The following is a 27,014-nucleotide window of genomic DNA, read 5'->3' as shown; positions in this document are numbered from 1 at the left end:
ACAAGCATACATATAATAAATTCCAGATTTAACCAAACTCTTGATATTTTACGACATTAACCTTAATTGCAGGGATTTGATTTCAAAATAATTCAATTTAAAATAAAGTTAAAATAACAAAATTTCACATGTATTTTTAATACATAGTATGAATATTTAGTTTTGTTTCTTTTTTTTACTGATAATATTCTGACGTGTAGAAATGGGACTGTTGCCTTTTGGGGCCTCTCTACATGAGTCTGATCTGCGCATGCGCGTCTGCCCGGCGGTTGTTTGAGGAAGTTTGGATCAACTTTCTACCTGCCGATGATGTGGATTCATTAAAGCTAGCTCTGCAGTCACAGGTGAGTGACACAGCCCTTAATGTCGATTCATGTACTTTTATAAACTTTATGACTCTTATTTGAAGCTTGGAAAGATAAAAAGGTGAAGTTTAACCGTGTGTCTCGCTCCTGTGTGGGTAAGAACGTGGGTTTAATGAGCCAATGAATCAGCTCAGGTGTTCAGAAGGTGCTAATAATAGTTAGCTCTTTACCTTTTAGCTAGTGAGTTCCCTCTCACTGTGAGAGTCTGTGTGCTAGCTCACTGATGTTCAGCTCTCCTGTAAACTTTGAATCAGTGCCTGTTCGTGCTGCTGGTTGATAAGTTTATTACTGTTTAAACATCAGAAACAGAAAGTAAACAAATCTGGACAATCTGACGACATGAGAGAAAAAGCCTGATATCATTCATTTTAATATCTGTATCTCATCTGCTTAGTTTATAAATGTCATCAGGGGATCAATACTGATTTATTTGTGTTCATCCTCCTTTTTTTCAGATTAAAAATCCTGCCAAGATGACGTCAACATCTGATCTAGAGCAGCTTGCAGAAATAGGTAAGATATTTACAAGAACTAAAAGTATACTTTAAAACTCTTGATAGCAAAAAGTAAATAAATAATAAAACAGTAGACCTTTTTAATGAGTTTCTTGGAGAGGATTTTCATCTTAGCATCTGATATATTGCATATTTTTTTATTTATGTTAACTTGAGTCATTATAATAATACTCTTTATTTATAGAGCACTTTTCAAAAACTGTTACAAAGTGCTTTACAGTGCCTCAAATGACATGTGCAAAATAAAGAGCATTTTAAAGGCCATACAGTAAGTGCAGATGTCATAACCATTGAAAGAACATGAAATCATAAATGCAAAGTAAAAACAAAATAAAAGCAGGACCCTGTGCAAGACGCCTTAATCAAATAAAATCAGGAAATGCTCTCCAATAAAAGAACGTTTCAAGCAATGACTTCAAAGAGAGCATTATATGTCCCATTCATGTTTTTGTTTTATTTTTTCTCCTTGTCTCTTTTATTTATTAGAGTATTTGGATTTGTCTGAGCACAAGTCCATAGTGTTTGTCATTGTATTGTTTAAAAGTGTTTAATTAAAAAAAAAAAAAAAAGAAGTAGGTGAGTTAGTGACTCAAAAAGAACAACATGGACACATTTTTATTCCAATGAATACAAAAAACTAAATCAAGGGCAATAAACCCGATCCACCTACTTCGTCTCAGATAATCTGTATTTTTTTCAGGGTTTTTCTTCTTCTTAAAACCTTTCCTGCTGGAAAGCAACATGTGCAGAGATTAAACATGCAGTGAGTAAATAAAGTGTGAACACACTTGTTTACTGCATAGTCAGATCCTATTCTGCTGTTTGTTTCATTGAATTTAATCAGAACCTTGTAACTTGGTGACAGTTTGAGTAATTTGTTTTCTATCTGATGTTTTTTTTGCTGTCACTGTGAAGAAAATGACATTTTCCCCATGTATACACATGTATCTGACATAAATTGAGTGACTCACTGGCTACATTTCGCTACCTCAGATAGTTTCACTGAACCAGCCGGAGCAGTCCATCAGGCCGCCCTGTGCAGATCATTTCCTCTCTGTTATCAGCCCCACTTTGTGTTTATCACAAACTTCCCTCGGTGCAGCAGAATAAACATCCAGAGCAGAAAACGGAGCATGAATCAGTTCCACCCAGCCCTCTGGCTCTGCTCCAGGACTTTCCTCTCTGATAGTCAGTATTTTTAGGAACTGTGACACTGAGCAGATAAGGAAAACATTTAGAAAATGTTGGGTGGTTCAGAAGTGACTAACCTCAAGCTTCTGTGCAGTCTGTGTTTATTTTTCCCTTTAAACTCTGTTCATAGTGGACTCACTGTGGAAACTCCCGAACAAAACCAATGACCTCATACTCACCGAAATAACATCATTCAGTTTTACATTCTTCTCTTTTTCATGTCAGAGCTGAAGAAGGAGGAAGAGGAGGATGGGGAGGACTTCACAGACGCTCCGTCAGCACCTCCTAGCACCACCATCAGCCCCGACCTCTCTCACCCGTATTATGACGTGGCTCGACACGGCATCATCCAAGTCTGCGGTCAGTGAGGATCCATCTCCTTCATTCATAAATCTGAAGCTCAGAGTTGTGATTTATCATAGCACACTCTTTGTCTTACACAGGCTTAGACACCGTTTGCAAACATGACTGCTCAATCAGCAGATTATATGTCTGATGTTGTAGTTACAGCTTGTTCTGCTGCCCCTAGTGGCCAAAAATATAAACTCTACTCTACATAAATCGCACACTTGTAGAGCTGCAGCGTTTTAAGCAGTTAGTCGTAACTTTTGAGTAAATAAACAACTATTTTTATAATCAGTCAGTCCTGTTGAATGATTAGAAACCTCTAAATGACCTGACTGCAGCTTCTTTAATGCAAATATTTTATAAAGACATCTTTTTTTATTTTCTTTATGACATAAAACTGAATAACTGTCAACAAAGGACAAAGTTTAAGGGTGTCATTTGGGGGTTTTGGTAAACATTCATCCACATTTTCCCACATTTTCTTACATTTTATTGACCTTAAAGTTTTCGTTAACTACGAAAATTATTGACTTCAAATGACTCGTTCGTTGGAGACCTAAACATTAAAGCTTGACCACAAAGCTTTGCATCTGATCTTAGCTTAATGCATGTTTATTTTATTTTATTTTATTATATATTTGCACTGTGTTTATGTATCTTAGTGTTGTATCTTTGGCATTTTTGGGGGTTATTTTTGTCATTTGTGCTGCTTTTGATCTGTACAGCACTTTGGTCAACTCCGGTTGTTTTAAACGTTCTTTATAAATAAAGTTTGAGTTGAGTTGAGTTTAACAGAATCATGCAGCAGTCTTCAGAGTCCTCTGAACTGTTCAAATATTTTTTTACATAGAGAAACTTCGTCATCAGTCAACCAGAGGAAGAAGTTAAGATCAAACTTTATTGATTCCATGAAGGGGACATTTTCATTGTTCACAAAAGAGAATGATTGTTAAAGAAGAGAGTCGAAAAGAAGAAAAAACATTCTGTTTTCTCTCCAGGTGACGATAACTACGGCAGAAAGTTGATCGTCTTCAGCAGCTGCTGTTTGCCTCCATCTCACCAGCTGGACCACCGACGCCTGCTCGAGTACGTTTACACTAAATCTTCCTTTTTTAAGCGACACAGCACATTAAAAAAATCATGTTAAAGACTTGAAAAACCCGAGACATGCAGTCAGAAACTTTATAGATTTGGTGTTCAGTTGTCGGAATCATAGTCCGGTTTATTTCCCAGCAGGTTCACACGTTACAGAAATCTGTCCTAGTTTTATCGATGCGTTACAGTGAGTCTAACGGCTAAATAAAAGAGATCAAACATGAACAAATATCGCATATAAATGTAAAAGAGATGTTTTCTGTGTATGAATAGAGCTGATTGGCTTGTATGAAATGTGCATTAAGATAACCAGAAGCAAAGAAAGAACTCAGACCTTCAAAATATGTTTTACTGTAAGTGAATGTTCTTTGTGAGACATTCTTGTTGACTTTAAGCACGAAAGGTTTACCATTGAAATTCACTAAAAGCAATAAAAGTGCTCTCTGTCTCTAAAGAGGCTCCTTAAGAGTGCTTCAAGGTCAGTCAGAATATCTGATGTTCCAGTCTTACACAATATAAACAATGCATGCAAGGAGAGTTTGTTTGTATCACACATCAGTGACAGTGGATTCAAAGTGCTTCACAAAACATGAAAAGGCATCAAAAGCATCATCACAAGGGTCAGAAGAAAAAGAGGACATTTAAGACTCATGAGAATAATCCATGAAGAGGTGAAGAGAGGATAGATACAGACGAGTGACGGATTAGTAAAAATATAAGAGAGTTTAAAATAGAAGTTAGAGTGCAGTGTTTACTCACAGAGGTTAAAATCGCTCTCATGTTATTGATCATTTTTGTAAGTCTGCAGTGACCTTGCGTTGATCCCCGCAGAGCTTCAACCTGATTGGCTGCAAGGCTTGTACCATTAGAAACAACAGTTTAACAGTTTTTAAGAAAGTAGAATAAAAGTTGTTCTTAATTCAAACATCAGATCTTAAAAGTTAAATCACAGAGCGTTAATGTGTCTAACCTCCGACTGTGACTTTGTTTTAATCTGCAGGTATCTGAAGTTCACGTTGGACCAGTACGTGGAGATGGACTACATCCTGGTTTACTTCCATCACGGTCTCCGGAGCGGCAACAAGCCGTCTCTGAAGTGGCTACGAGAGGCTTACAGCGAGTTTGACAGGAAGTACGTCGACTGAGGGTTACCTTTAGTTTCACTCATCGCTGCAAATGTAGATTTTAGGAAAAAGTGGCCACATTTTAAAACAAAAATTATATAGCTCCAAACACTTTTAAATAAAAGAGACATTTTAGTAAACATATCAACATCATTCATTTTATTTAAATTTTTTAATTCCCACATTTTAACATTTTTTAAAAAATAACTTTTCAATAGAATAGAATTGAATATAAATAGCACAATCAATCAATGTATAAAAAGATATTAAAGAAAAGGTTTTGAAAAATATACTTTTAAAATTTTGTGTGGTGAATTTTTTTTTATAATAAAGCATTAAAGTTAAATTCTACAGAGACCCTGTTTTAAAAATTAAGTCCTTCAGATGGTAAAAAATAATCCCCAAATCTCCCAATATTTTACATTTTTTATTGTTATTTCTGCAAATAATGCAAAACAGATTTGTCCTACCAATTTAGAAATTGTGTATCCGTCTAAATGAAGTGAATATGATTTTGTCCTCACGTTGTGCAGCCTTGTCTTCAGCTGTTGAGTGTGAAAAATGTGTTTTTATCAACAATAAATGTTTGTTTTCTGTTCTGCTTTCCTTTAAGATGCATCAAAATCTGAGTCAGAATAATCAGGCATAATTTAAGGAAATAATTGAGTCTGTGTATTTTTTCTTCCAGATACAAAAAGAACCTGAAGACTCTGTACGTTGTTCATCCAACAAACTTCATCAGAATTGTCTGGAACATTTTCAAACCTCTGATCAGGTAAAAACAGACTCGCCTGCTCGAGCTCATTCAGTCTGAAAGTTCCTCTCACTCCTGATGTCTTCTCCTTCGTGTTTCTTCTCAGTCACAAGTTTGGAAAGAAGCTGTCGTACGTGAACTACCTGGCCGAGCTGAGGGAACACCTGAACTTCGAGCAGCTCATCATCCCGACCGACGTCCTCAGGTTCTCATCTGATCTCAGACTCAGTAGTTTAAGACTTAAAACCGACATTTATATTCATCAGTGTTTGTGTTTGTCTCTTTCTTCCTGTCAGACACGATGAGAAGCTTCGAGCTGCCCAGAAAGGTGGACCCCCTCCCTCAGTGAAGACCCCTCCGCCTCGACCCCCCCTCCCCACGCAGCAGTTTGGTGTCAGCCTGCAGTAGTGAGTTTGTGTTTACTGCTGAATCAAACCTGCAGCACATTCATCTTGTTACAGAATCAATCAGCTTCTGACTGATCAATAAAACTTCTTTTAATCTGCAGCATCAGAGAGAAAAACCGGGACGCTGTAATCCCTCCTGTTATCTCTCAGACCGTCTCCTACCTGAAGGAGAAAGGTGAGTGTGGACATTCGAAAAATTCAACCTTGAATAAACTCAAACTCAAACTGAAGTCCACACTAACTGTGTGAGTGTGTTTCTGTGTGTGTGTGTGTGTGTGTGTGTGTGCAGGTCTGAAGACGGAGGGAATCTTCAGACGCTCGGCTCGGGTTCAGATCATCAAGGACGTTCAGAAACTCTACAACCTGGGTGAGTGGGGTCTCCTTGTCCAGGCGGCAGGGGCTTTTTTTTTTATCTCTCAGTGCCAGGAAGAGGAGATCAGAGTGTGTGTGATGGTATCTGACCTACAGCACAACACACACACACACACACACACACACACACACACACACACACACACACACACACACACACACACACACACACACACACACACACACACACACACTGCTGACTGATTGTGTTTCAGTCGACTTTAGTCTCACTTTGAACTCAGAAACACTCGTAAGGCCACAGAGGTGAATATTTCGTACAGCTTTCATGCTAAAATATGATTTATTAAAGCATCAATAATATTAATAATAGTGTATTTATATCATAGTTGATTCATTTTTTGTTGTCAGATCAATCATTTTTTAATCAAGCGTTTCTAAAAAGCAAGTTTTTCTTTAGAGTTCATCCATTCAAATCATGCTGAATGGATACGAGGCTCGTATGAAACAAATTACAAACATTAAAATGTGATGCTGAGTTTTATTATAAGAAATAATCAGGTGGGAAATATATTTTCAGACTGAGCTCTTTTGTTTAAAATTAAAATTGTAAGTTATAGGGTAAATTTAACATATCCTTGTTTGTCCACAGTCGGTTTGTCAATAAAGTTTATTTCATATTTGACCGTCTTCAGGGAAACCGGTGAACTTCGATGAGTTCTTGGACGTCCACGTTCCAGCTGTGATCCTGAAAACGTTCCTCCGAGAACTTCCAGAACCGCTGCTCACCTTCAGAGTCTACAACCAGGTCCAGGAGCTCCTCAGTGAGTACACAGGAAAGGAGGGAGGGTGGGGGGCCAAGAGGGAGGAAGAGAAAGAGGAGGAGGAGGAGGAGGAGAGTAGGGATGATTATAATGTCAGGAGAGAGGTGGAAAGGAAGGATAAGGAAGCAGGAAGAGGAGGTGAGTGAAGGTGAGAATGCAGAGGAGGAGGAGGGGGAGGGGGAGATAAAAAGGGGAAGGTGAAAGAGGTAATGGGATTATTCGAAGGGGGAGGTGGGGGTGAAGGTTAAGGGGAGGGAGAGAGGGAAACAGGAGTAAGATGATGAAGGTAATCATCAGCAGAGAGAGAGAGAGAGAATACTGCGGCTCCTTTAGAAAAGTAAGAAAACACTGAACAGATGTGTTCATGATCAATGAGAGCCTGTTTGTCTGTGTGTGTTCCAGGCGTGGAGAGCAGTCTGAGGATCAGCAGGTGCAAACAGATCGTAGAGGGTCTTCCTGAACAGAACTTCATCGTGACAAAGTACCTGCTCTGTTTCCTCCACATGGTACGTCATGACATCACAGAAATACTCTGAGTCCTACAACCACGACCATAACGCTCACTAGGATGGATCTCTCTTCTCTTGTTTGGCTTCTCCGTCTAGTTTGTTGTTTTGTTAATGGGTTAGATTATGTGACACGATAAAAAGATGAAAAAAATAAATAGATAAAAAGGAATGAGAGATAATAATAATAATAATGATGATAATTCTTTCTTCCTTATAATGTTATACATCTTTTTACTTTAGATTTCTTATTTTTTGAAACCATCACAAGATATACACTAACGTTTATACCCCCACACACATTTACCATCACAAGACACACATTCATTCATTCATTCATTCATTCATTCATTCATTTATTTATTTATCATTTTATTTTGTATTGCTATTTTTATATGTATGTATATTTTTTATATATTTTTTTAATTTATTAAGAACCCCCCCGGAAATTAAAAGTTATACAAACTGTCAATTCAGCCTTACCTGTTTCAATATTATTATTATTATTATATATTTATTTAGTTTAATTATTTTCCTATTTCATTGCTCATTGTTTTTTGGTTATTCCTGCTCTGTTTTGTTTAGATCAGGGGTGTCCAAACTTTTTTCAAAGATGGCCACATTTGATGTTGTCAGAATACCTCAGGGCCAGTGGCTCCTACTGAGACTAAGTAATCATAAAAGTTATATATGAACTATCTATTTAATAATTATTTTACATTTTAACTCAATAAATCAGTTACTAGGAAGACCTCAGTTCTCCACAAGCCATGTAAACATTAGCAAACTTTATCTTCTTCTGGAGGATCAGGGGTCGGGCAATGTAGGAAAAATATTGTCTCATTATTTTTCTATGGCAGGATCATGATCTGGATTTCATCACACTTCTTTTTCATGTTGTTTTTAAGGCTTTTCTGACCAGCAGACAACATTTTAAGAACTAAATAATTCTTGTCCTGCATTCTAAACTATTTTTATGCACCAAATTTGGCCTTTTCTGCACAATTTCATAATTTTGATTTTTTTCTTGTGTCCTCTTTTGTGTCTTCTGAACTTTTAGTGTTCATCAAGAACACTAAACCTGTCAGCTTTAAGAGTTCTTGTGTTTCTTCTTTATTGTCGTCTTGCAGAATTCCAAGAGCTTTGGCTTTTATAAAAGTAGTCCATGAAGCTTTTTGAGATGTTTCTGGATTGACTTTAGTTTTGTGTGTGCGCTTGAAAGAAACTGCAAATGTACAGATGATACAGAATGGGATTAATATCTGTGCTATAAATAACACAATTTAAGATGGAAGCTTGGGGCCATAAATAAATGGACCTTGGGCCGCGATTGGCCCCCGGGCCGTACTTTGGACACCCCTGGTTTAGATGTTAATTTATGTGACACTTTAACATAAATCGTCCTGATATTGTAACAGTCTCTTGACTTTAAATGCGGCTAAAAGTTTTTCTTTAAATCCACTCATAAAACAAATCTCAAACAGCTGAATAAACACATTTTAAGTGCCAACACTCTTTAAATACCACCAATACATTAGAGTGAAATCAAATGTTTTATTAGTTGGATAAATCTAAATAAGAAGGGAAGCATGTTTTATTTTATTTTACTCAATTTCAAACAAAACCACTTAAATTGTTTAATTAAAATTCAGTTTTTAAGATATTTCCTAAATGTTCTTTTCTCTCATCGGTCTTCAGGTGTCTCAGGAGAGCATCGTGAACAAGATGAGTGCGTCTAACCTGGCCTGTGTGTTCGGGGTGAACCTGGTCTGGCCTCGTCACGGCTCGCTCTCTCTCAGCGCTCTGACCCCCATCAACATCTTCGCCGAGATCCTCATTGAGCATTACCAAACCGTGTTCGGCTCCCGCTGTCTGCCTGCACAGGTGACACCCTGAACCTGCACAGGTAACACCTTGAACCTGCAGATCAACACATCACCTGGTAGTCACACCCCCTGTGGAGTTTCTCTTCACTTTTAAAACACTTTTGGACTTTCTGGGACTTCATCTGGGGCCTTGACACCTTCAAACCAGACTGATGTGGATCTTTGTCACCACCCTAAAGACTTTAAACACTCTCATGTTTCTTACTCACTACCCTCCTGACACAATCTCAATCTCTACACATGGATTACCATGAATGACACCAATATGATGCATTCTTACTTCCCATAGCACAAATAACCACATAGGAATGATATTTTATGAGCTCTCAGAGACTTTGTTAGGTCATGTGTTTTTATCCAATCAAGTATTTTTAACTTTGAAAAAAATCTTCATCTAAGGTGCTAAAATCCTGTTGTTATCCTTCTTTTGTAAGATGTTTAGGACTAAATCAGATCAGCTTTGTGATCTTTATATGTTGTATATTTTCTTTCTGTCACTGTTGCATGAGAGGGAATAATCACATGCGTTTCAATCAATTGTAAATGTAAATATAGATGCATCATAACACTAAAATGAACATCAGTTTTTTAAAAATAGAGAGCCAAATTAGTGCAAAAAACAAACACTGTAGATATACATATGAATCAGGGGTGTCACCAACTAGTTACCTTCTTTAACTACTGGTGAGCGCTGCCTGAAATCAGAATCAGAAATACTTTATTACTTTTATCCTGATTTCATGTTTTCAGGATTTAATTTCATTGAACTAGTTGGTGAAACTCCTAATTCATGCATCTACTGTTTTTTTCTGCACTAGTTTGCCTCTATATTTAAAAAAAACTACAAAAATACAGATTTAATAAATAAAATAAATTATAAAATAATAATACAAAAATAATAACATAGTCAACTAGTCAAATAATGAATACCACAGGCGAGGAAGCTGACCTTGGCCCTGACTTGCAGCTTTAAGGCTTGTTTTATATACGAAAGCTACACTCTTCTATTTCATTTCTGTCTGTATGTTGTTTAAATGTGATTCTGACTCCTGCTTGGGAACGCTTAAGCTGAACACAACTTTCATTGTGCACTAGAACCCTTCTCTCTGCGTCTTTTCTTACACAACGATTAGCCGACGACTGTTTTGAAAACTTGACCACTTTTAAAATTAACAATCGTGAAACCTCCAGGTATGATTGAGCAGGAAAATGTAAGTTAAACAAGCCGATCAGTTCTGATATACGTTTGTGAGATTGTTGCTGATTTGTGTGTTACATTGATTTTCTAAAGATGCTACAGAGGAGCTTCAGTTTTGATGCATCCCCGCCAAAACACTATCGTCCTAACGGCCAAATTCCATCGGATCTGTGTCCGGTCTGTCTTCGATCTGTCACGGCACAGGATCTGATAGGTTTCTATTCTAGTCAATGTGTTAACTTCCACTGGATCTGCTCCGTTGGGTTTTCGGCTGCATCTCTGATCCAGGAAGTCAGAGCCCTTCAGATCAGATCCGCAGGACTTCTGTTTTTGTGGGATGCCGGAGCACGACGCATCAATTCAGCACAGAGCAGATGGAGCGGGACAGGAAGTCAGGCACCAAAACAAAATGAAAACATCCGGTTAATTTTCAGAATAAAACACTCTGTGTTATCACCAGATCGTCTTTCACTTAACTACAACAACAAACAGTCACGATGAGCGGAGCCAAACCTGGAGTCAACAGGTCAGAGGTTTTCAGAGGACCAGAAAGACAACATGGATGAGGAGAGGAGGAGGAGAATCCTTGATTCAGTAGTTACAGCGGGAAAACCTCGGTCACATGACTGCAGCTGTCCTGCAGCGGACATGGACACAGATCTGGTGGGAGTCCTGTACAACACCGTCTTTTCATAAATAGATTTATTCTGAAAGCAGACACTGGAGTCCGACTCTTTGTCGTTGAATTTTGTTTATTAATGATTCCATTTTTCGTAAGAACTTGGTACAAAAAAGTGAGACTACTTTTGAATCATTTACCAACTTCCATCGATCCACTTTTTAATGCATCATAAAGAAGAAAAAAACTACATTGGCATATTTAAGACAAACACTTTCCTATACACACTATCCACTGGACAGTCCCCTTATTAATGACAAAAAAAAACTTCTACTTCAACAGCCAACAGACATTTTATTCCCATCTAAACGTCTCCTCAGTGTCGCCCCCTCATGGCAAAAGTAACACATCGAACGTCGCAAGCTAGAATTCAGAATGCAGAACTGGCAAACGATAAAAAACCCCGATGTTCAGTTTCTCTTTTTTTTTTTGCTCCTTGATAAAAGAATATAAAAATGTTCTAACTTTTTTTTTCTTATTTGTTCAAATGTTGTGTCGTGTATTAAAATAGATCTGTTTAAGCACTGCACAGTTTCTCCCGGAGAAGATTTCTAGAAACGGATGAGGAGGAGGTTGGGGGTGAAAGGGGGACGGGTGGAGGGTTGTTGTTTTTTTTATTCATTTATGTAGAAATAAGGTGGAGGTTTTGAGAGGTGGAGCACTGATATGGTCTCTCTTGGGTGAGGAGTGGATATGTATCACATGGTACATTCTGCAGACTCTGATCATGATTTGATTCTTTAAGAAGGCAAGTTAGGTTCAATGTTTCTGCATATCTGATGTTTGTCTGACAGAAACAGAGCCTGGGAGGAGTCGGAGAGGTCTTTCTCTGCTTATGAAACATCATCAACGTGCTCAGTTTAATATTCTCATTTCAAATCCATTACTTCACTGATCAATTCTAGTGAACTGGATGAAATCTGCTGGATTGATAAACTTTGTTACATTGCTCGGCCCGGATTGCTTTCAAAGTTGTGTAAATCAGGAAGCTTTAATCAGCTGATTATTTTTGACTTACCACCTTCCTTGAAATGAAGACCACTTGTGCTAACGTTATGCAAGATTTCAACATTATAATGACATTAAATTAAACCATGGTGAGGGAAGGAAATAACAGAAGTGCTGTTTAATGTAGCAAACTAAATCATTCCTTCTATTTCTAAGACCTCTTGATGTAAGGTGTCAGAATCTGAACTCTTTAATTTGGTTGAGTTAATTTAATGTCTAAAAAAGTACTGGATGAAAGTGCTAGATTATAGTTCTTTAGGATATCACAGTTGCTTTAATTTTCAGAGAGAATATTGGTATATTCCCTTTAATATCAGGTTGTGTTCATATGTTAAACTTCCAAGAAGTAGATGCTTAAAAAAAATGGAGTAAATTAAAGCTACTGTGCAAAATGTTATGTGGCTGTAAAACAGATCAAATTAAAGAATCAATTAAAGATACATTTGCCTTTTTTTTTTTTTTTGACTGAAAATATTCCCTCGGGATGTTTTGGACAAAATCAGCAAAGTTGGGCGCGGACTTGAATTACTGGTTAAGTTGCACGCCCATGTCATTCCCCCACTCTCTCCCAGTTTCCTACACTATCCCCTGTCCTCTCCCTCTATCAATAAAGGTGTAAAAAAGCCACAAAATATAACTTTAAAAAATATCAGCAAAGATGTGAGATGTACATCTTTGTCCACAGGGGGCGCCAAAACCAACAAATCAAAAGTTTCTTACTGAGACTTTAAAAATCGTAACATGGCTGAATTTAAGGAGTGATTTTTTTTTTATATATATATATTAAAGTGTGGTCTTTATTTCAGGTGAGGTAGCACATCTATGTTAAATGAAATGTTAAACACTTATCATGGTTTAGTAATGAGCACTTTCATGGGACTAATAATCTCAAATAGTTTCCTGTGACCTCCAGGCTCTGTGTTCTGATAAAGCGCGTTTGATAAAGATGATTTATAAACATAAAGTGTGCATTTGGCTCAGAGTGGAGAGTTACAGCGGGTGGGGGGTGTTCTGTGTCTTCATGCAGCGAGCTAACTGGTGCTTTGTTTGCTCACTGTATGAGAACTGTTGTCAGATTTCTGTCGTCTGAACGAGGTCTGTGCACCTTTGCATCCAAAACATTCAGCATTTTAACTTCAAATAAAGGCGAACTTTTTCATTCAAACTATTTGAACTCATTCTGTCGTGAAGAGCTGAAGTCTGATCTGAGTATTTGCTTTATGTCTGTTGTAGTAAACAGAACATTTTTGACTTAATTGGACAGAAGTGTGACAGATTTAAAGATACAATGAGTAATTTTTTGTTCTAGCTCCTTCACAATTTTCAACATCATTTGCCAAACCCATCGATTGATGATCAACAGCCTATGTTTTCAGACTTTCTTGTTCTTTGACTCTTAATGAAGAAGTCACTGAATGCAAAGGTTCACAGACTCACACTCGCCGCCTCAGTCTGCTTCAAACAAACTGATTTTGGGATTCTTTTGAAGACAAGTTTTCGTGGCTAGTTTCGTACAAGTCAGACGATGTGACAGTCTGTTATTGTAAGTGAGATTCACAGCATTAAGATGCACAGAATAAGTGGATGAATTATTTGAAGCACACTGAGGACTCTGTCAGTACCGGGGGGGATATTCAGGTTATGAACACTTTAAACGTGATATTGCTCGTCTTTCAACCTCCTTTGTTCTTTTTTTTTTTATCTCCTTTTGTTCGCTGCCGCTGAATTCACGTCTGCGATGATATTTTTGAAAGTTTTGTGCCGTACACATGATGCAGCGATCTCATCAGCGTCTTGGATGCATCAGAGAACACACACAGGTGATTTTTTGATATGAATCGAACGAAATAAATTCCACCTCCTTTCACGTCTGACTCCAGAAAAATCCCTTCTCGTTTCTTGTGATAAAGGCATTTTCTCTCGGACGTCTTTAAACCATTTGTTCATGTTTGTGCATTAACAGGTCGCAGAGAGCTGCACCTCGACTGTGTGGTGAGTACAGTTTGATAAATAAATACATAAAAATGGACTAAATCTAAGTTTGAACACTTAAACTGAACCTTTCTGGACCAGCAGGAAGACTAGCGAGACGAGTGGAGCTCGTAGGACAGGATGGCGGCGCCCTGGTTCTTTTGTTGTTTTTTGTTTGTTATGGGAGTTTTAAACCAGGACGTCGCCGTCTCTCCCCTCGGGCTCCTCCTACAGTCAAAAAGTGTTGTTGCAGTTTGACACATTTGTCCCACTTCTGATTGACTGGTGTTTTATAAAATGACGCAACAAAGACGGAAAAAACCCTGGATTTAAAAAACGATTTGTACTTGAGGCAGTGTTCATCTGTCAGATTAACAGGCTCGTCACTGTTAACACGTTCATAAAACACGGAGAGTAAAAAAAGCTCCAAAGCGAAAATATAAAAGAGGCAGGGAGAAAAAAAGCACTATAGACATTATTGATAAATGAGCGATCCCAGTACAAAAACAAAGAAAGGAGTTTTTGGCATATTTTCTATACTGGTTTAAAGGGGAGAAGGGACTGAATGGATGCATCGCACGTCGACTCGACTCCTCGACGTGTTTCGTGTTTGAGTGCAGCTGTGAACAAAAAACTTTGGTCCCTTTCACTGTTTAACCCTTCGTTTGCTGTTTGGAGAAAAATGCAACAAAAACAGAAACATGGTGACTTTTTAGATTTTCTTTAAAGATGCAGAAACAAAAACATCCCTGTATTTGTTTATTTTATGATCTCAAAATACAACAAAATTATTTTAATTGTTTTAAACAATTTTAGAAGCAAAACTTTTGGGTGTTTCAGACTGGAAAGGTACATTTTTAAAAAATTCTTTTTCGACAAATTACTGTCCGATAAATCACTTAACTTACTGTTTAAAAAAAATAAACTCCTTAATTATAATTTTTTGTATCATTATTAAGTGTGTCTTCAAGAAGATGTCACCCCCAGTTGTGAAATTTGGGCCAATACAGAAGTGCACTAAACCTGCATTCTTTCTAATGTCCAGCAGGGGGCGACTCCTATGGTTGTAAAATTCAGTCTGATTGTATAGAGGTCTATGAGAAAGTGGTCCTGCTTCACAGTGAGGGTATTAATGTTAATTTTTCATCTCTCTGATGTAAACCGTCCTTGCAGTGGACAGATTTTTGACCCTTCTGTCATGTTAAAATATTTTGAATTTGACGCCAAAATTATTTTTAACAATTTTAGGAGCAAAAATGTGGGGTGTTTCATACTGGAAAGTTAATTTGATATATATATAATTTTTTTTAACGAATTAACTTTTGTTGCTCAGATGTCACTTAGTTAATTGTTTAAATAAAAAAATCCTTAATTAAATTTTTTTTTGAATATCTATAAGAAAAATGCATTAGACCTGCAATCCTTCTAATGTCCACCAGGGGGCGACTCCACTAGTTGCAATCAGTCTGATTATAGTCTGAGAAAAAATCTCATACTTCTTAATCAATTCATCGTCCCTTCAGTCGACTGATTTTTTAACCTTTCCTGTGATAAATTGAATATTTTTGTCTCTGCAGCTTCGTGAAAACAAACACCTGCGTGTTATTTTAGTCCGTGTTGCCGTCCGACAGAAAACAAAGGGTTAAAGTTTCAGGGACTCACCTTCGTCTCTGACGTGTGACTGGAGTAAAGTTTAGAAAACCAGAAAGAACCTGTGATGATGAAGATGATGATGATGATAATAATACAACATATGTACAGTGATCCCCTTGAATACTCCAAACGTACATTTATCAACAGGCATCAGCATGAAAATACTAAAATCTCCACTAGAAATGCTAATTTCTGTAGTTTAATCTTAAATACTTTTTTCTTTGACTTTAACTCTATTAATACTGAAAAAAAGTTATTCTCTGTTTTTGTTTGAAGGCTCGTATGCGTTTACATACACGATGAAACATTTCCTGAATTCTTATGGCAAAAACATTGTTCATAGGAGAATGAGAACAAACATCTACTCAGATATATCAATGTACAGTCCGTTCACTTCCCACAATGCTTTGTTTTCTTCAACTACGACTAACTCTACTGTTCTCTCTCACTATATGCAGAACAATTATTAGACCTGTGTTTAAAAAAGGGAAATATCTTTTGGACCGCGCGCAGAAGCTCCCGTTGTGTTCCTGCGGCGCCACTGTCTTCTAACTTTTTGTAATAAATACATTAAGGCCAAGAACGTCAATAAATAGAAAATAACTTAAACAAAGAAATCTCGTAAGCACTGTAGGTGTTGGGTTTTAAAAAATACTTGAATCGTGGAGGATAGAGGCTCTTCTTTCTCAGTTTGTGTCGCTTTTTTCAGCTTCTTGGAGAAAAAGATGGATATTATTCTGATAAAAAGATAATGGTCAGAGCCAGGGGGGCGGGGCTAGTTGTTGGCATCATCCTGGCTGTGGGCGTGGCTCGTCTGCAGGGCGATGGCCGAGGGGCCGGGGACGGCGGCGGCGACAACGTTAATGCTGGTGGGTTGTTTGATCCAGGACTGGGAGAGCAGGGAGGTGGGGATGGTGGCGGTGGTGGTCATGGTGACCTGGATGAGCTGGTCGCGTTGGATCAGGCGGATCAGAGCTTTGACGCGTTCGAGCGACGCCTGAGTGTCTCTCTGCTGCCCCAGCAGCCGCTCCCTCAGGTCCATACATTGCTGCAGAGACAGGAAACACAAGAGAGTCAGACATCAGAGGCGTTTTTCGACCAGAGGAACTTTACCCCAGAACTAGGTGCGTTTTGACCGGTGAACCCAGGACCCTAAAGACGTTCATGAGTGATGCATCTGGCTGAAAGTCTCCAGTTAACAGGGTCGCTGTTTAAAGCAAAACACCCGTTGATCTCTGCCACGGCTTTTTGAGTTAAAAGGATTTTAAAGCCGTGTTGAAACGTCTTTGCTACTCGCACTTATCTCCTCTCACGTGTTGATTCAGTGAATCCATCTGTGATTAAATATAGCACCATCTAAAACAGCGCCAGCTGAGTCTCTTCATGCTAACAGGCTAACTGTTGTGTTGCTCATAATGATACCTGCCTGTCCGTCTGCTTCTATGGTGTCATCTGTGATGACTGGCATTCGTCTTTGTTTTACTGCCCTCTACTGGTCTGGTGGTGTAGTGCATTTACTTTTTTTTTTCTCCATTCGTCACTGGCCTGATTTGAACAATCTACCCGGGACTTCAGCCCGCGGGCGAAATGCAGACAACAATGGGGGCACAGGAACCTTTTAGTTCAGGGTTAAGTAGTTCTGGGGGCTAAAAGACCCTGTAGCTTCATATTTAGCGCACAAATGAAGAATGGTGTTGATCCAATCTTCTGCCTCCAGCAACTTGAGGCTGACCTGCACCCGGTTCGGGGACCTGATTTCCCTACCGCCATTCGTCATCTGTCTCCACTGAGTCTCAGTTTCACTGTAAGTCTCACTAAATAGTTTTTCTGTCTGACCACAGCGTCATGAAGCCAACATGAACAGATGTTACTGTGATTTAATGACAGTGAACAGGCTGGAACATATCAGGATGTAGACTATTAGGATTTATCAGGTCGACAAACAAAGTCCTTATTTTCAGTCACAGAACTGTTAACACTTTATATTCTGGAGAGTCTGTCGTTCTTACTTGGAGCGTGTCGTTGAGCTTGTTGTCTTGCTCCTCCAGATGAGAGTGCTCGTTCTTCAGCTCGTTGTTTCGTCTCAGCAGCCGTCGCTTCTCCTCCTGCCTCACTGAACACGCACAAACACACACATACACACTTCATTAGCATGTCCGAACGACAGAAAACACACTCTCATGAAGAGGTCAGCTGGTTCTCACCTGTCTTGTGTGTGACGTAGGACTGGACGAAGTTCTGTGGCCACGACATGTTCTCTTTGTTCAGCACCTGAGGAGCAGACACAGACGGTTTTTATTCAGATACTTCAAATGAATGTTTGAAACTAAGCTAGGCAGACCGTATTTTGACCTAATCTGTGCACTCTGTATCAAACATAGAATATCTGATATTTACAAAATTAAAGACTTTTAACACGTTGAAACAGTTAGCTTCATTTTGTCTAAAAGAAAAAAGGTCCAAGCTAACATCTAACGAAAAAGCGGTGAAAGCAGACGTAAATATCTTAAAGTTATATGTTATGTTGCAGATCAAATTGACCCTTTTAAAAGTCTATTTTAAGCAATATATGCCTTCCAACCCAGCTAAACGCAGCATAAAAATCTTGGCAGCATTTTTTTTTTCTTCTGAAGTGATGTTGATAAATTCACACAAAGTGAATTTATCAACATCACTTCATAAGAAAAGAAAATCAAAATGTAAAATACAAAATAAACAAAAATCTATGTCATGTAAAACTATTGTACTTATATTTAGGGCTTTCCAATGTTCATTAGAAAAGCTTTAACATTAATTTTAATAAAACACGAGTGAGTTATCCTCATTGAACCATGATCTGTGAGAATTAAAGAACACCAATTGACTAAATCTTGATTTAAATGGTTAGTAATGGAGCTTAAAATTAGATTTAATAAAAATGTGTATCGGGATTTTTTTGGGTTCTGAAACTTTTGGATCATTAAATATGCCCCGGGTCAAATTGACCGAGGAACATTATTGCTGTTCCAGAGAAACGAACATAACAGGAGGGTTAAATTCCACTATTAATTTTTGGACGGATCAGCGCCTCAGTCCTCACCTTCTTCTGGCACTTGGGGCAGTACCAGGGTCCTCTGGGCGGGGTTTTAAGCGGCGGGTGGAGGCAGTTTGGGTGGAAGGCTCTGGGGCAGTTGTGGCAGGGCTGCAGCTCTCCGTCCTCCTTGCAGACAGAACAGTGCTCGTCGTGCTCCAAGTCCTCCTGACGCAGAAACAAAACACAGACGGTCAGGCTTTCATCACAGAGTCGGATTAACTTCAGTTTCAAAGACTCATTTAAAAAAAAAAAAAGCACAAAAAAAGATAAATATGATTTTTAGAGCACTGTTTATATTTCCAACTATCTGTTTAAAATGATTTTTTCCTTTCTTTAAGCTTCAAATTCAGCATTTTAACCCCCCCATAAGATTTGGACACGTGTTAGAAAAGCACATAAAACAGAAGCGTGACATCATCAGTCATGTGACCTACCTTCCAGCAGAAATCCTCAGAGTCTAAGCATGTGAATGAAGCAGAGCAGAGGTTAGTGGCAGCAAACACACACACACACACACACAGAGGTGAGAGGTGAAGACGTGCAGACACAGATTCACAATGTAGTATTATTATTATTATTAAAGGGACATTTCAACATTTCAGGACGTGTGATGAAATGTCCCTTTAATTCAGCTGTGATTTTTTTGTATTGTAGACATCAGATTCATATTAAGGTTGAGAAAACATCAGTGTGTGTTTTTTTTATGTCTACCTCGTGCTGACAGGAAGAGCGAGCTGTTCAGGTAATGTGACGCCAGACGTTTGCGCTGCAGAGACGGAAGAGAAGGAAGAAAGTGAGACACCAGGAGAGTGTGTGGAGTGATACATCTATACTTAATATAAAGTACATCTGTTTTATCTCTGTAATTTAATATAACAAGTTAAATTAATATAACAAGTCTGATGGAGAATGCTGGAGTGATTCTGACCTCTGGTTCGAACATGCCGCTGTAGGCTGGGTTTGCTGTGCTTCGTCTCTTCCTCTCCTGTCGCTTTGTCTGGATTTCTGATCACAAAACAACAAACATTATCTTTAACACATATCCATCATGACAGGGAAAACAAGCTGCAACAATTCAGCTTCTTTTTATAATCCTTTACATGTTGAATTCTCCTCTTAGAAGTCTCACTCAGTCTGTGAAATTGGTGTACTGGCCCTTTAAAAATACTCAGAACTCAACCTCCTCTTAAAAACTCTAATGGACAGAGTTCCTCTCTGATCCCTCTGAGAGCGTGCGTTTCATCGTGAAGTGTATCCCGTTGACTCACCTTCCAGGTGTTCCGTGGTGACGAGGCCGAGGGCGACCATGAAGGCGATTTTCTGTGAGAGGGAGAGATGAAGATGTTACTGATGAGGAGGAGGAGGTGAAGTGTGGGAGGACTCTCGGCGTCTGATTCAAGAGCTCCTCAGTGAAGAGAGAAAATCTTAACAAGAGTCTTTTGGACGGACGCTTCACTGGTTTGAGATCCGATTAAAATACAAGAGGGGCCCTGCTTTAACACAACATTCACTTCACACCTCGAATTCTTCTTCTCTGGTTTTAAAGACGGTAGGAGGTACGGCTGACATGTTGAATAATGCCATGATTGTATGTCTGCGGCTGTTCGTTAAGTGATAATCTGGCTCACCTCGGGGTCCTCATCTTTTTTAGGGGATGTGGATTTTGGAGTGGGCGGAGCTTCTTGTGAGGGGAGGTCCGCCTGAGCCCCCGGGGAGCCCTCAGTGCTGCTGGGGGCCTGTGGCTGGATTATAATCACCTGATAACACACAGAGACATGGACATCATGTTAGGATGAAACACCGCTAATACATAATCCAGATTATCGATGAAACAAGTCTGGATTACAGACATTTAGCACTTTACTAAGGCTCCAGAAAACTCGTGTCAGATGTGTGAAGAATATTTAAAGATGTAAAATGAAATGATGTTTCACTCTGAGGGATTAAATCAGGACAGAAACTCTTTGTCTTCTTGTTTATGTAAACAAAGAAGTGTAAATAATCTGTGTTGATGTGTAATCTGCTCTGTGTCAGTCGTTGGTGTCGTTTTAAAGTTTAGGAGACACCAGCCTTGTTAGCGCTGAAGAGCAGTGGCTGCACCTTGACGGCCTCGCTGACGGCAGACACTCCGTTCCCGGTGGCGGGGGAGGCGGCGATGATAGCGTACGCCACGCCGGGCCCTGCCGTGGCGTGCTGGACGGGACCGCCGGACTCAGGGCCCCCCGACGCGCTGTGTGGTGGGCCCGAGGGCGGCGAGGCGTCGCTCTGGCCGTTGGGCTGGTGGTCGGGGCTGAAGGTGCTGTTGGCGGTGGGCAGGGTGGGGCCCCCGCTCTTGGGGCTGACCACGGCGGTGGCTCTCTGCAGGCTGAGCGGCTGCAGCTCCTGACAGGGACTGTGGGGGAGGCTGTCGGGGATCTGGGTCTTTGGCCTGACCTGAGGGAGGACAAGGTGGAGAACTGTTAGACGAAACTTTAATAACATGTCAACAACTTCTGAATGCTGATGTTTAACATGTATTTCACATGGGTCATGTAAAGCAGGGGTCCCCAAAGTGTGGGTCGGGACCCCGGGGGGCTCGCCAGACAAGGGGTCGCAATATTTCATCCAGATTGTTATTATTTTTTTAAGTACTCTAAATTTGCTTATTTTACCAATTATTTTTGAAATATAGACAAAAATAGTAGTTAAAATTGAAATAAAACCCTCCAAATAAGTACATTTAATTAGTTTTCTGCTTTTCTTTGTTGCCAGATGACTCCTAAAGTTAAAGTGGAAAAAAATATGAATAAATGATATTTTTAGAGCAGTTTCTGGGAAGGTGTCACGTTTTAACTGAAGGAACTCATCAGATAGTTTGTTGGAAAACCTGACACTGCAAAAAAAACTAACAATGCATCAAAATCAATGTCGCTGCTAATCATTGACACATCTAAGGGCCTAATAATAATTATAATCAAATACTGGTTAAAATGTATTTTATGGACAATATTTTAGTTATTGTTTGTTTTTTTAAGTAAAAAAAAGAGGAACTTTGTGAACATACTGGCAGTTAAAGAGTTAAAATCACCAAAACATGATTCATATTTGTTATGAAAATCTCCGGCTGAAGTGGAATTATAAGATTGAGTCGTTTAAAGTGGAAAAAAATATGAATATACAAATTTTTTAGAGCAGTTTCTGGGAAAGTGTCACGTTTTGACCAAGGGAACTAACAAGGATGGGGGTTAAAGGAACCCCCAAGGGTTAAAGGTTAGGGTTAGCTAAGAGTTAAACAGCTACCTGTGCATGTAGGTAAACACATTTTGAAGTATGAAGCAACATTTAACCTCTTCGAGGGACAGTGGGGGTCACATGTCTTTGGCACCTACGTATATTTTGGGGTATTTTCACCTCTTTTAGACCGTTTATGAGTCAAGAAAGAAAGACTCAAAGATGAGGAGCAACAAACTGAAATATACAGGTACTGGTTTTACTTTTACACAGCAAATACAAACCCTCTTCAAAGATCTTTATCTGGATTGAAGTCAACATTCTAATCAATCAGGAGCTCTCAGCCTGAGACTTAAGTGTGAGCTGTTGTTCCCGTTAGAGCAGAGGGAGTCAGAAGAAGACTGAGGATGACACAGCGCTGACTTTTTCCAGGAAACCTCTGTCTTCTTATTCTGAACCTCTCTTTCTCTCAGATTAGTTAATCTCTGCCTTTTTAATTCACTGAGTCAAAGTGGTGTGTGCTGCCACCTGCTGGGCACATTCAGACACTTCACTCAGAGACATCTGCTGTTTCTACTTGTTTGGTTTTCAGCTCTGATCCTCGCTGTCAGAGGGGCTGCAGGTCTTTGTCTTTAAAACTCTGGTGTTGGGTATGAATTTGAACAACTCTGGTGTATTTTTCCATCTCATGTTCTGCCTTCAATTTGATCAATAGTGGTAACAAAAATGTCTTCAAAAAATCCCACTTATTTCTAACTACCGGTTTCCTTTGTGATTTTTGTGGCATAACCATCAGGACACATTCGATCTTTACAAACTCTGAGGGAGCATGTGTCTGTTTTTAATCCTTACTGGAAGTCTGATAATAAATCAGTTGTGTATTAAATCGGAGTAAGTGTGTGATAAGGTCTGTTATAGCCTCAATCAGGTGTATTTACCTGAGGTAGCAGAGTGGCTGCTTGTCCTGCCAGCCGGTGCAGGGAGCTGACTTGAGGCACCTTGATGGGCACAGCAGTGAGAGTTCCCAGCATCTGAAACACACATGAACGCAACACTTAGGACCGGCACACACACATTTAACTTTGTGTTTTTAAATACATCAGATGAATCAGAAACCATCAGGGTCATCATAACCACTAATCCCAGTACATGTGTGTATCAGTATTTTTTAATCTCATCTGTTGTTGTAGTTACCACTCCTGACCACAAGGGGAGCCCCCACTACACCTCACACTGCACCTGACACCAACTGCATGCTGGGAAACCTTGACTTATCATGGAGGACAGCCAAGAGGAGAAGTCAAACATGAATCAAAGAAAATACGAAGAAAGTTTGATTTACTTTAGATTTCTGTTTTTGTTTCTGATTCAAACGTACAGAAAATCTGTCTTCAGATTGTTTCAGTAGAATAAGAAGTCTTAAATGTTAAACTATTTGATGAAATTGATTTTTTTCAGTGTAGTTTTTCCTCTATAGTTCCAGCTTGTCCTGTTTATTTCCATCAGCTGATCCTCACTCATGAAACCTCCCTCCTCCTCCTCCTCCTCCTCCTCAGACTGCTCTCCTCCCCCTCTTCTGAATTAAACAGGAAGTGTTCCTCGTTAGTCAGAGAACTTTCTCTCGTTTGTTTCTGAACATTAAAAATGAAAGAAGCGGCCGCGGCCTCAAAAACTAGCGAGGAGTGTTTCTGTAAATCTGTCACCAACAGCTCGTTTTTTAGGACAAACCTCCTCCTCCCTCTCTCCCCCTCTTTCTTCTCCTCCCCTTTCTAATCCCTTCTTCCTCTCGCTTTTTCTCCTATTCTTCCTACTCCTCCTCCTCTGTCAACTATCTCCTCTTCGTCTAACTGGCCTGCTACTTTTTCCTTCTTGACTTATTTTCCTCTCTCTACTTCCCTTCATTGCATCCTTTCCTTCCTCTCCTATTCTTCCTTCACTCCGTTTTCTCTCTTGCCTCTTCTGCCTTGCCTCCTATTCTCTCACTCCTTTTCTTCCTTGCCTTTTTCCTCTCTCCTGCATTTCCTTGCTTCTTTTTCCTCTCTCCTCTTCTTCCTTGCCTCCTTTTACTCTCTCTCCTCTTCTTATTTGCCTCCTTTCCCTTCTCTCTTTTTGACTTCCTATTGTCATTTTCCTCTCTCTTGCCTCTTCTTCCTTGCCTCCATCTCTCTCCTCTTGTTCCTTACCTCCTTTTCCTATCTGTGCTTCACTTCCTTGCCCCCTTTTCCTCTCTCTCTCCTTCACTCCGTGCTTCTTTTTCCTCTCCTTCACTTCCTTACTTCCTTTTCCTCTTCTTCTCTGCTTCCTTTTTCTCCTTTCCTCTCTCTCCACTTTTTCTTGACTCATTTTCCTCTCTCTCATTAACTTCCTTGCCTCATTTTCCTCTTTCACTTCCTTGCCTCCTTTCCTCTCTCTGCTTCCTCTTTGCCTTCTTTCCTCTCTCTCTCTCTGCTTCTCCTTCCTTGGCTCGTTTTCCTCTCTCTCCTTCTCTGCCTTCCTTTCTTTCTCCTCTCTCCTCTTTCTCTCTTCCTCCCTCTTCCTAATCTTTCCCTTCTAATCTTCCTAACCTTCTGTCTTCCTTCTTTTCCTCCTTCACCTCCTCTTTTTCATCCTCCTTCTCCTTCTCACAGCCTCCTCCTCGTCTTACACTCTTCTCCTTCTTTCAGAATAAAACCATCTGCTGCAGGTTTTACTGAATTAAACTTTAAATCTGACGCTGCTCCGGAAGCCTAGAGCTGTCAATAATGACATTAACTTTTCTGCCGCTGAACTCAAACCAGAATTAAAAGTAATAATTAATCAATAAACCTTACAGGATTTAATTAATTCAAGATTCACATAAAACAAACAAACTTCAAGGATGAAATCAGATTCATCTTCAAAATATACTTCTTCAAAAATGTACCTTATAAAGTGACTTTGAAGTAAACTTCCTTTTCTTCAATCTTTAGAGTATTTCAGTGAAGATTTTAGGAAGTGAAGTGAACACACTTTATGTTCACACACATAAACTGAAAGTAGAACTGGGATAAAATATTATTTGGTATTTAGAGGGGAAAATGAAAATGCGCGAGGACGAACTTAGGGTTGAAATCTAATTCTCAAAGAAGAAAAATCCCACTAAACTCTCTGACTTTATTTCCTCAGCGCTGTGTTTATTAAATGTTTCACCTCTTATGTTATTGTAAACACTCTTCTGTTGTGTCTCTGAGTCTGTGAAGCTACAGGTCTAAATAAAGTTAAAGAGTATTGAATCACAGCGGTATGAAACGCTCCTCTAACACTGAGGACTTGATTTCCTCCTGCTTCATATCTCTGTCATCCTGCAGCTGTCAGACTGAAGAACCTGCTTCCTCTGACGCCTCCAGTTGTTTGCGTCTCTCTGCAGAGTTTACCGTCCGTCTGCTTCTCTTTATTTTCATTCTGCTTTTTGTTCTGGAGTTGAATCACAGAGAGCTGCAGATTTATCTCAGTTCTAGTCATGAAACCAGAACTACAGATGAGTGTGAATGTGTAAGTGGAGATCACACGGAGCTGGAGCTGCTCTGTTTGAATGACCTGTTTCTCTTTTTTTTCATCTCCTCCATGTTTTCATCTCAGAAGAAAAAAAAAACAGGAAAGTTTTCTCCTCCCCCCTCCTGATCTCAGCTCTCCTCCTCCCCTCTTTTCTTCTTCTGTGAAAATCCCTTCGTTCCGTCGTATTGTGCTGCAGAGCGAGGAGAGGAGGGGAGGGGAGGGGAGGGGAGGGAGGAGGCGGCCCCGGCCTGGGCCTGTTTCCATGGCAACTGCAGAGATGAAAATTCTTGCAGTGCAAGGGCTTTCATTTTCGTAATTGCTTCCTCTTTTTCTCCAAACCTAAGCACCTTCTCTTTAGGGGGGCCTCCTCCTCCTCCTCCTAACTCTTCCTCCCTTGATTCTTCCTCTCCAGTTTGAACACAACCTTGTTTAGTCACTTCGGATTCTTTGAATGAATTTCTGTTTCTTTTACTCCAAAATCAAAATCATCCCTGAGACGGATGACGTCTCTGCAGCAAACACTGACAGCCTTCCTCCTCCTCTTCTTCTTTCCTCAAATCTAAAATACCTGCTGTGATAAACATGTTGTTTTTAACACCTCACAGTTAGAGAGTGAAAACATATGGACGACTAAGGAACTAAGAAAAGGCTGAAAGATGGAGTTTTCCCTCCTTTGACAAGACAAGGCTAACAGTTTCCCTCCGCTCCCAGTCTTTGTGCTAAGCTAAAGCTAAACACACCCTTTACTAGGCCTGATTCTGCATGATGTCATCTGGACAGCATCTTTGAATAAACATTGTTGGAAATTCAAACTGAGCTGCTACGTAATTAATAACTTCTAAGCTTGTCTTAAATTATGGAGTTGACTCAATAGATGAGGGGGGAAAACATTAAAAGTATGCTTATGATGAAGGAAAGTTGATTTTTGTTTCAACCCTGAACTCTTAAACTTCTCCAAACTAACAAGACTGAAACGTCCACGAAAAGTTTGCCAAAAAACAGTCTGTATGGAGAGCAAAAGCAGGAAGAACACAGTCCACCGCAATGATATCCCAGCTCCTACTAGCGGCGATCTAAGAACAATTTATTGATCTCTATAATAAGAAATCTGTATCAGAGAAGCTCTAGATCACGAGACCCCAGGTTGAGGACCCATGCTTTAGGTGGTCTGGATGTCTAGACTTGGTTAAGAATACAACAAAGGAACAAAGAAGAGACGTTTAGAAATCATAAGGTGCATTTCGACCAAGAGTTCCGGGGTCTTTTAGCCCCCAGAACTACTTTCCCCGGAACTAAAAGGTTCCTGTGCCCCTGTTGTCTGTGTTTGGCCCGTGGGCTGAAGTCCCTGGTAGATTGTGCAAATC

The 27,014-nt window shown here is 39.5% G+C and overlaps 2 protein-coding genes across 18 annotated transcripts in view; one reads left to right on the top strand and one right to left on the bottom strand.

Moving 5' to 3' along the window:
• The first annotated feature begins 243 nt into the window (after nt 1-243).
• LOC117804944 (rho GTPase-activating protein 8-like) overlaps nt 244-27,014 on the top strand; it is a 31,264-nt gene continuing 4,493 nt past the window's right edge. For 2 of the 16 annotated variants that reach the window (XM_034673404.1, XM_034673412.1), the window contains exons 1-13: nt 244-344; nt 821-878; nt 2,297-2,431; nt 3,418-3,505; nt 4,515-4,646; nt 5,327-5,413; nt 5,499-5,597; nt 5,689-5,799; nt 5,901-5,974; nt 6,089-6,166; nt 6,825-6,953; nt 7,356-7,459; nt 9,158-9,343. In XM_034673404.1, the coding sequence (XP_034529295.1) occupies nt 839-878; nt 2,297-2,431; nt 3,418-3,505; nt 4,515-4,646; nt 5,327-5,413; nt 5,499-5,597; nt 5,689-5,799; nt 5,901-5,974; nt 6,089-6,166; nt 6,825-6,953; nt 7,356-7,459; nt 9,158-9,343 (1,263 nt within the window). In that variant the 5' untranslated portion in view covers nt 244-344; nt 821-838. The other 14 variants (XM_034673403.1, XM_034673409.1, XM_034673405.1 and 11 more) reach the window with 14 other exon arrangements.
• phf21b (PHD finger protein 21B) overlaps nt 15,958-27,014 on the bottom strand; it is a 130,792-nt gene continuing 119,735 nt past the window's right edge. For both annotated transcript variants that reach the window (XM_034673401.1, XM_034673402.1), the window contains exons 4-14: nt 23,076-23,168; nt 21,028-21,360; nt 20,556-20,684; nt 20,196-20,247; nt 19,856-19,932; nt 19,639-19,693; nt 19,362-19,384; nt 18,934-19,092; nt 18,059-18,125; nt 17,864-17,967; nt 15,958-16,902 (exon numbers count right to left, since the gene is read on the bottom strand). In XM_034673401.1, the coding sequence (XP_034529292.1) occupies nt 16,630-16,902; nt 17,864-17,967; nt 18,059-18,125; nt 18,934-19,092; nt 19,362-19,384; nt 19,639-19,693; nt 19,856-19,932; nt 20,196-20,247; nt 20,556-20,684; nt 21,028-21,360; nt 23,076-23,168 (1,365 nt within the window). In that variant the 3' untranslated portion in view covers nt 15,958-16,629. The remainder of the gene's footprint in view (nt 16,903-17,863; nt 17,968-18,058; nt 18,126-18,933; nt 19,093-19,361; nt 19,385-19,638; nt 19,694-19,855; nt 19,933-20,195; nt 20,248-20,555; nt 20,685-21,027; nt 21,361-23,075; nt 23,169-27,014) is intronic.

Source organism: Notolabrus celidotus, chromosome 21 (assembly GCF_009762535.1).
Source record: "Notolabrus celidotus isolate fNotCel1 chromosome 21, fNotCel1.pri, whole genome shotgun sequence".
Lineage (NCBI taxonomy): Eukaryota > Metazoa > Chordata > Actinopteri > Labriformes > Labridae > Notolabrus > Notolabrus celidotus.
This window is presented reverse-complemented; position numbering and strand designations above follow the sequence as displayed.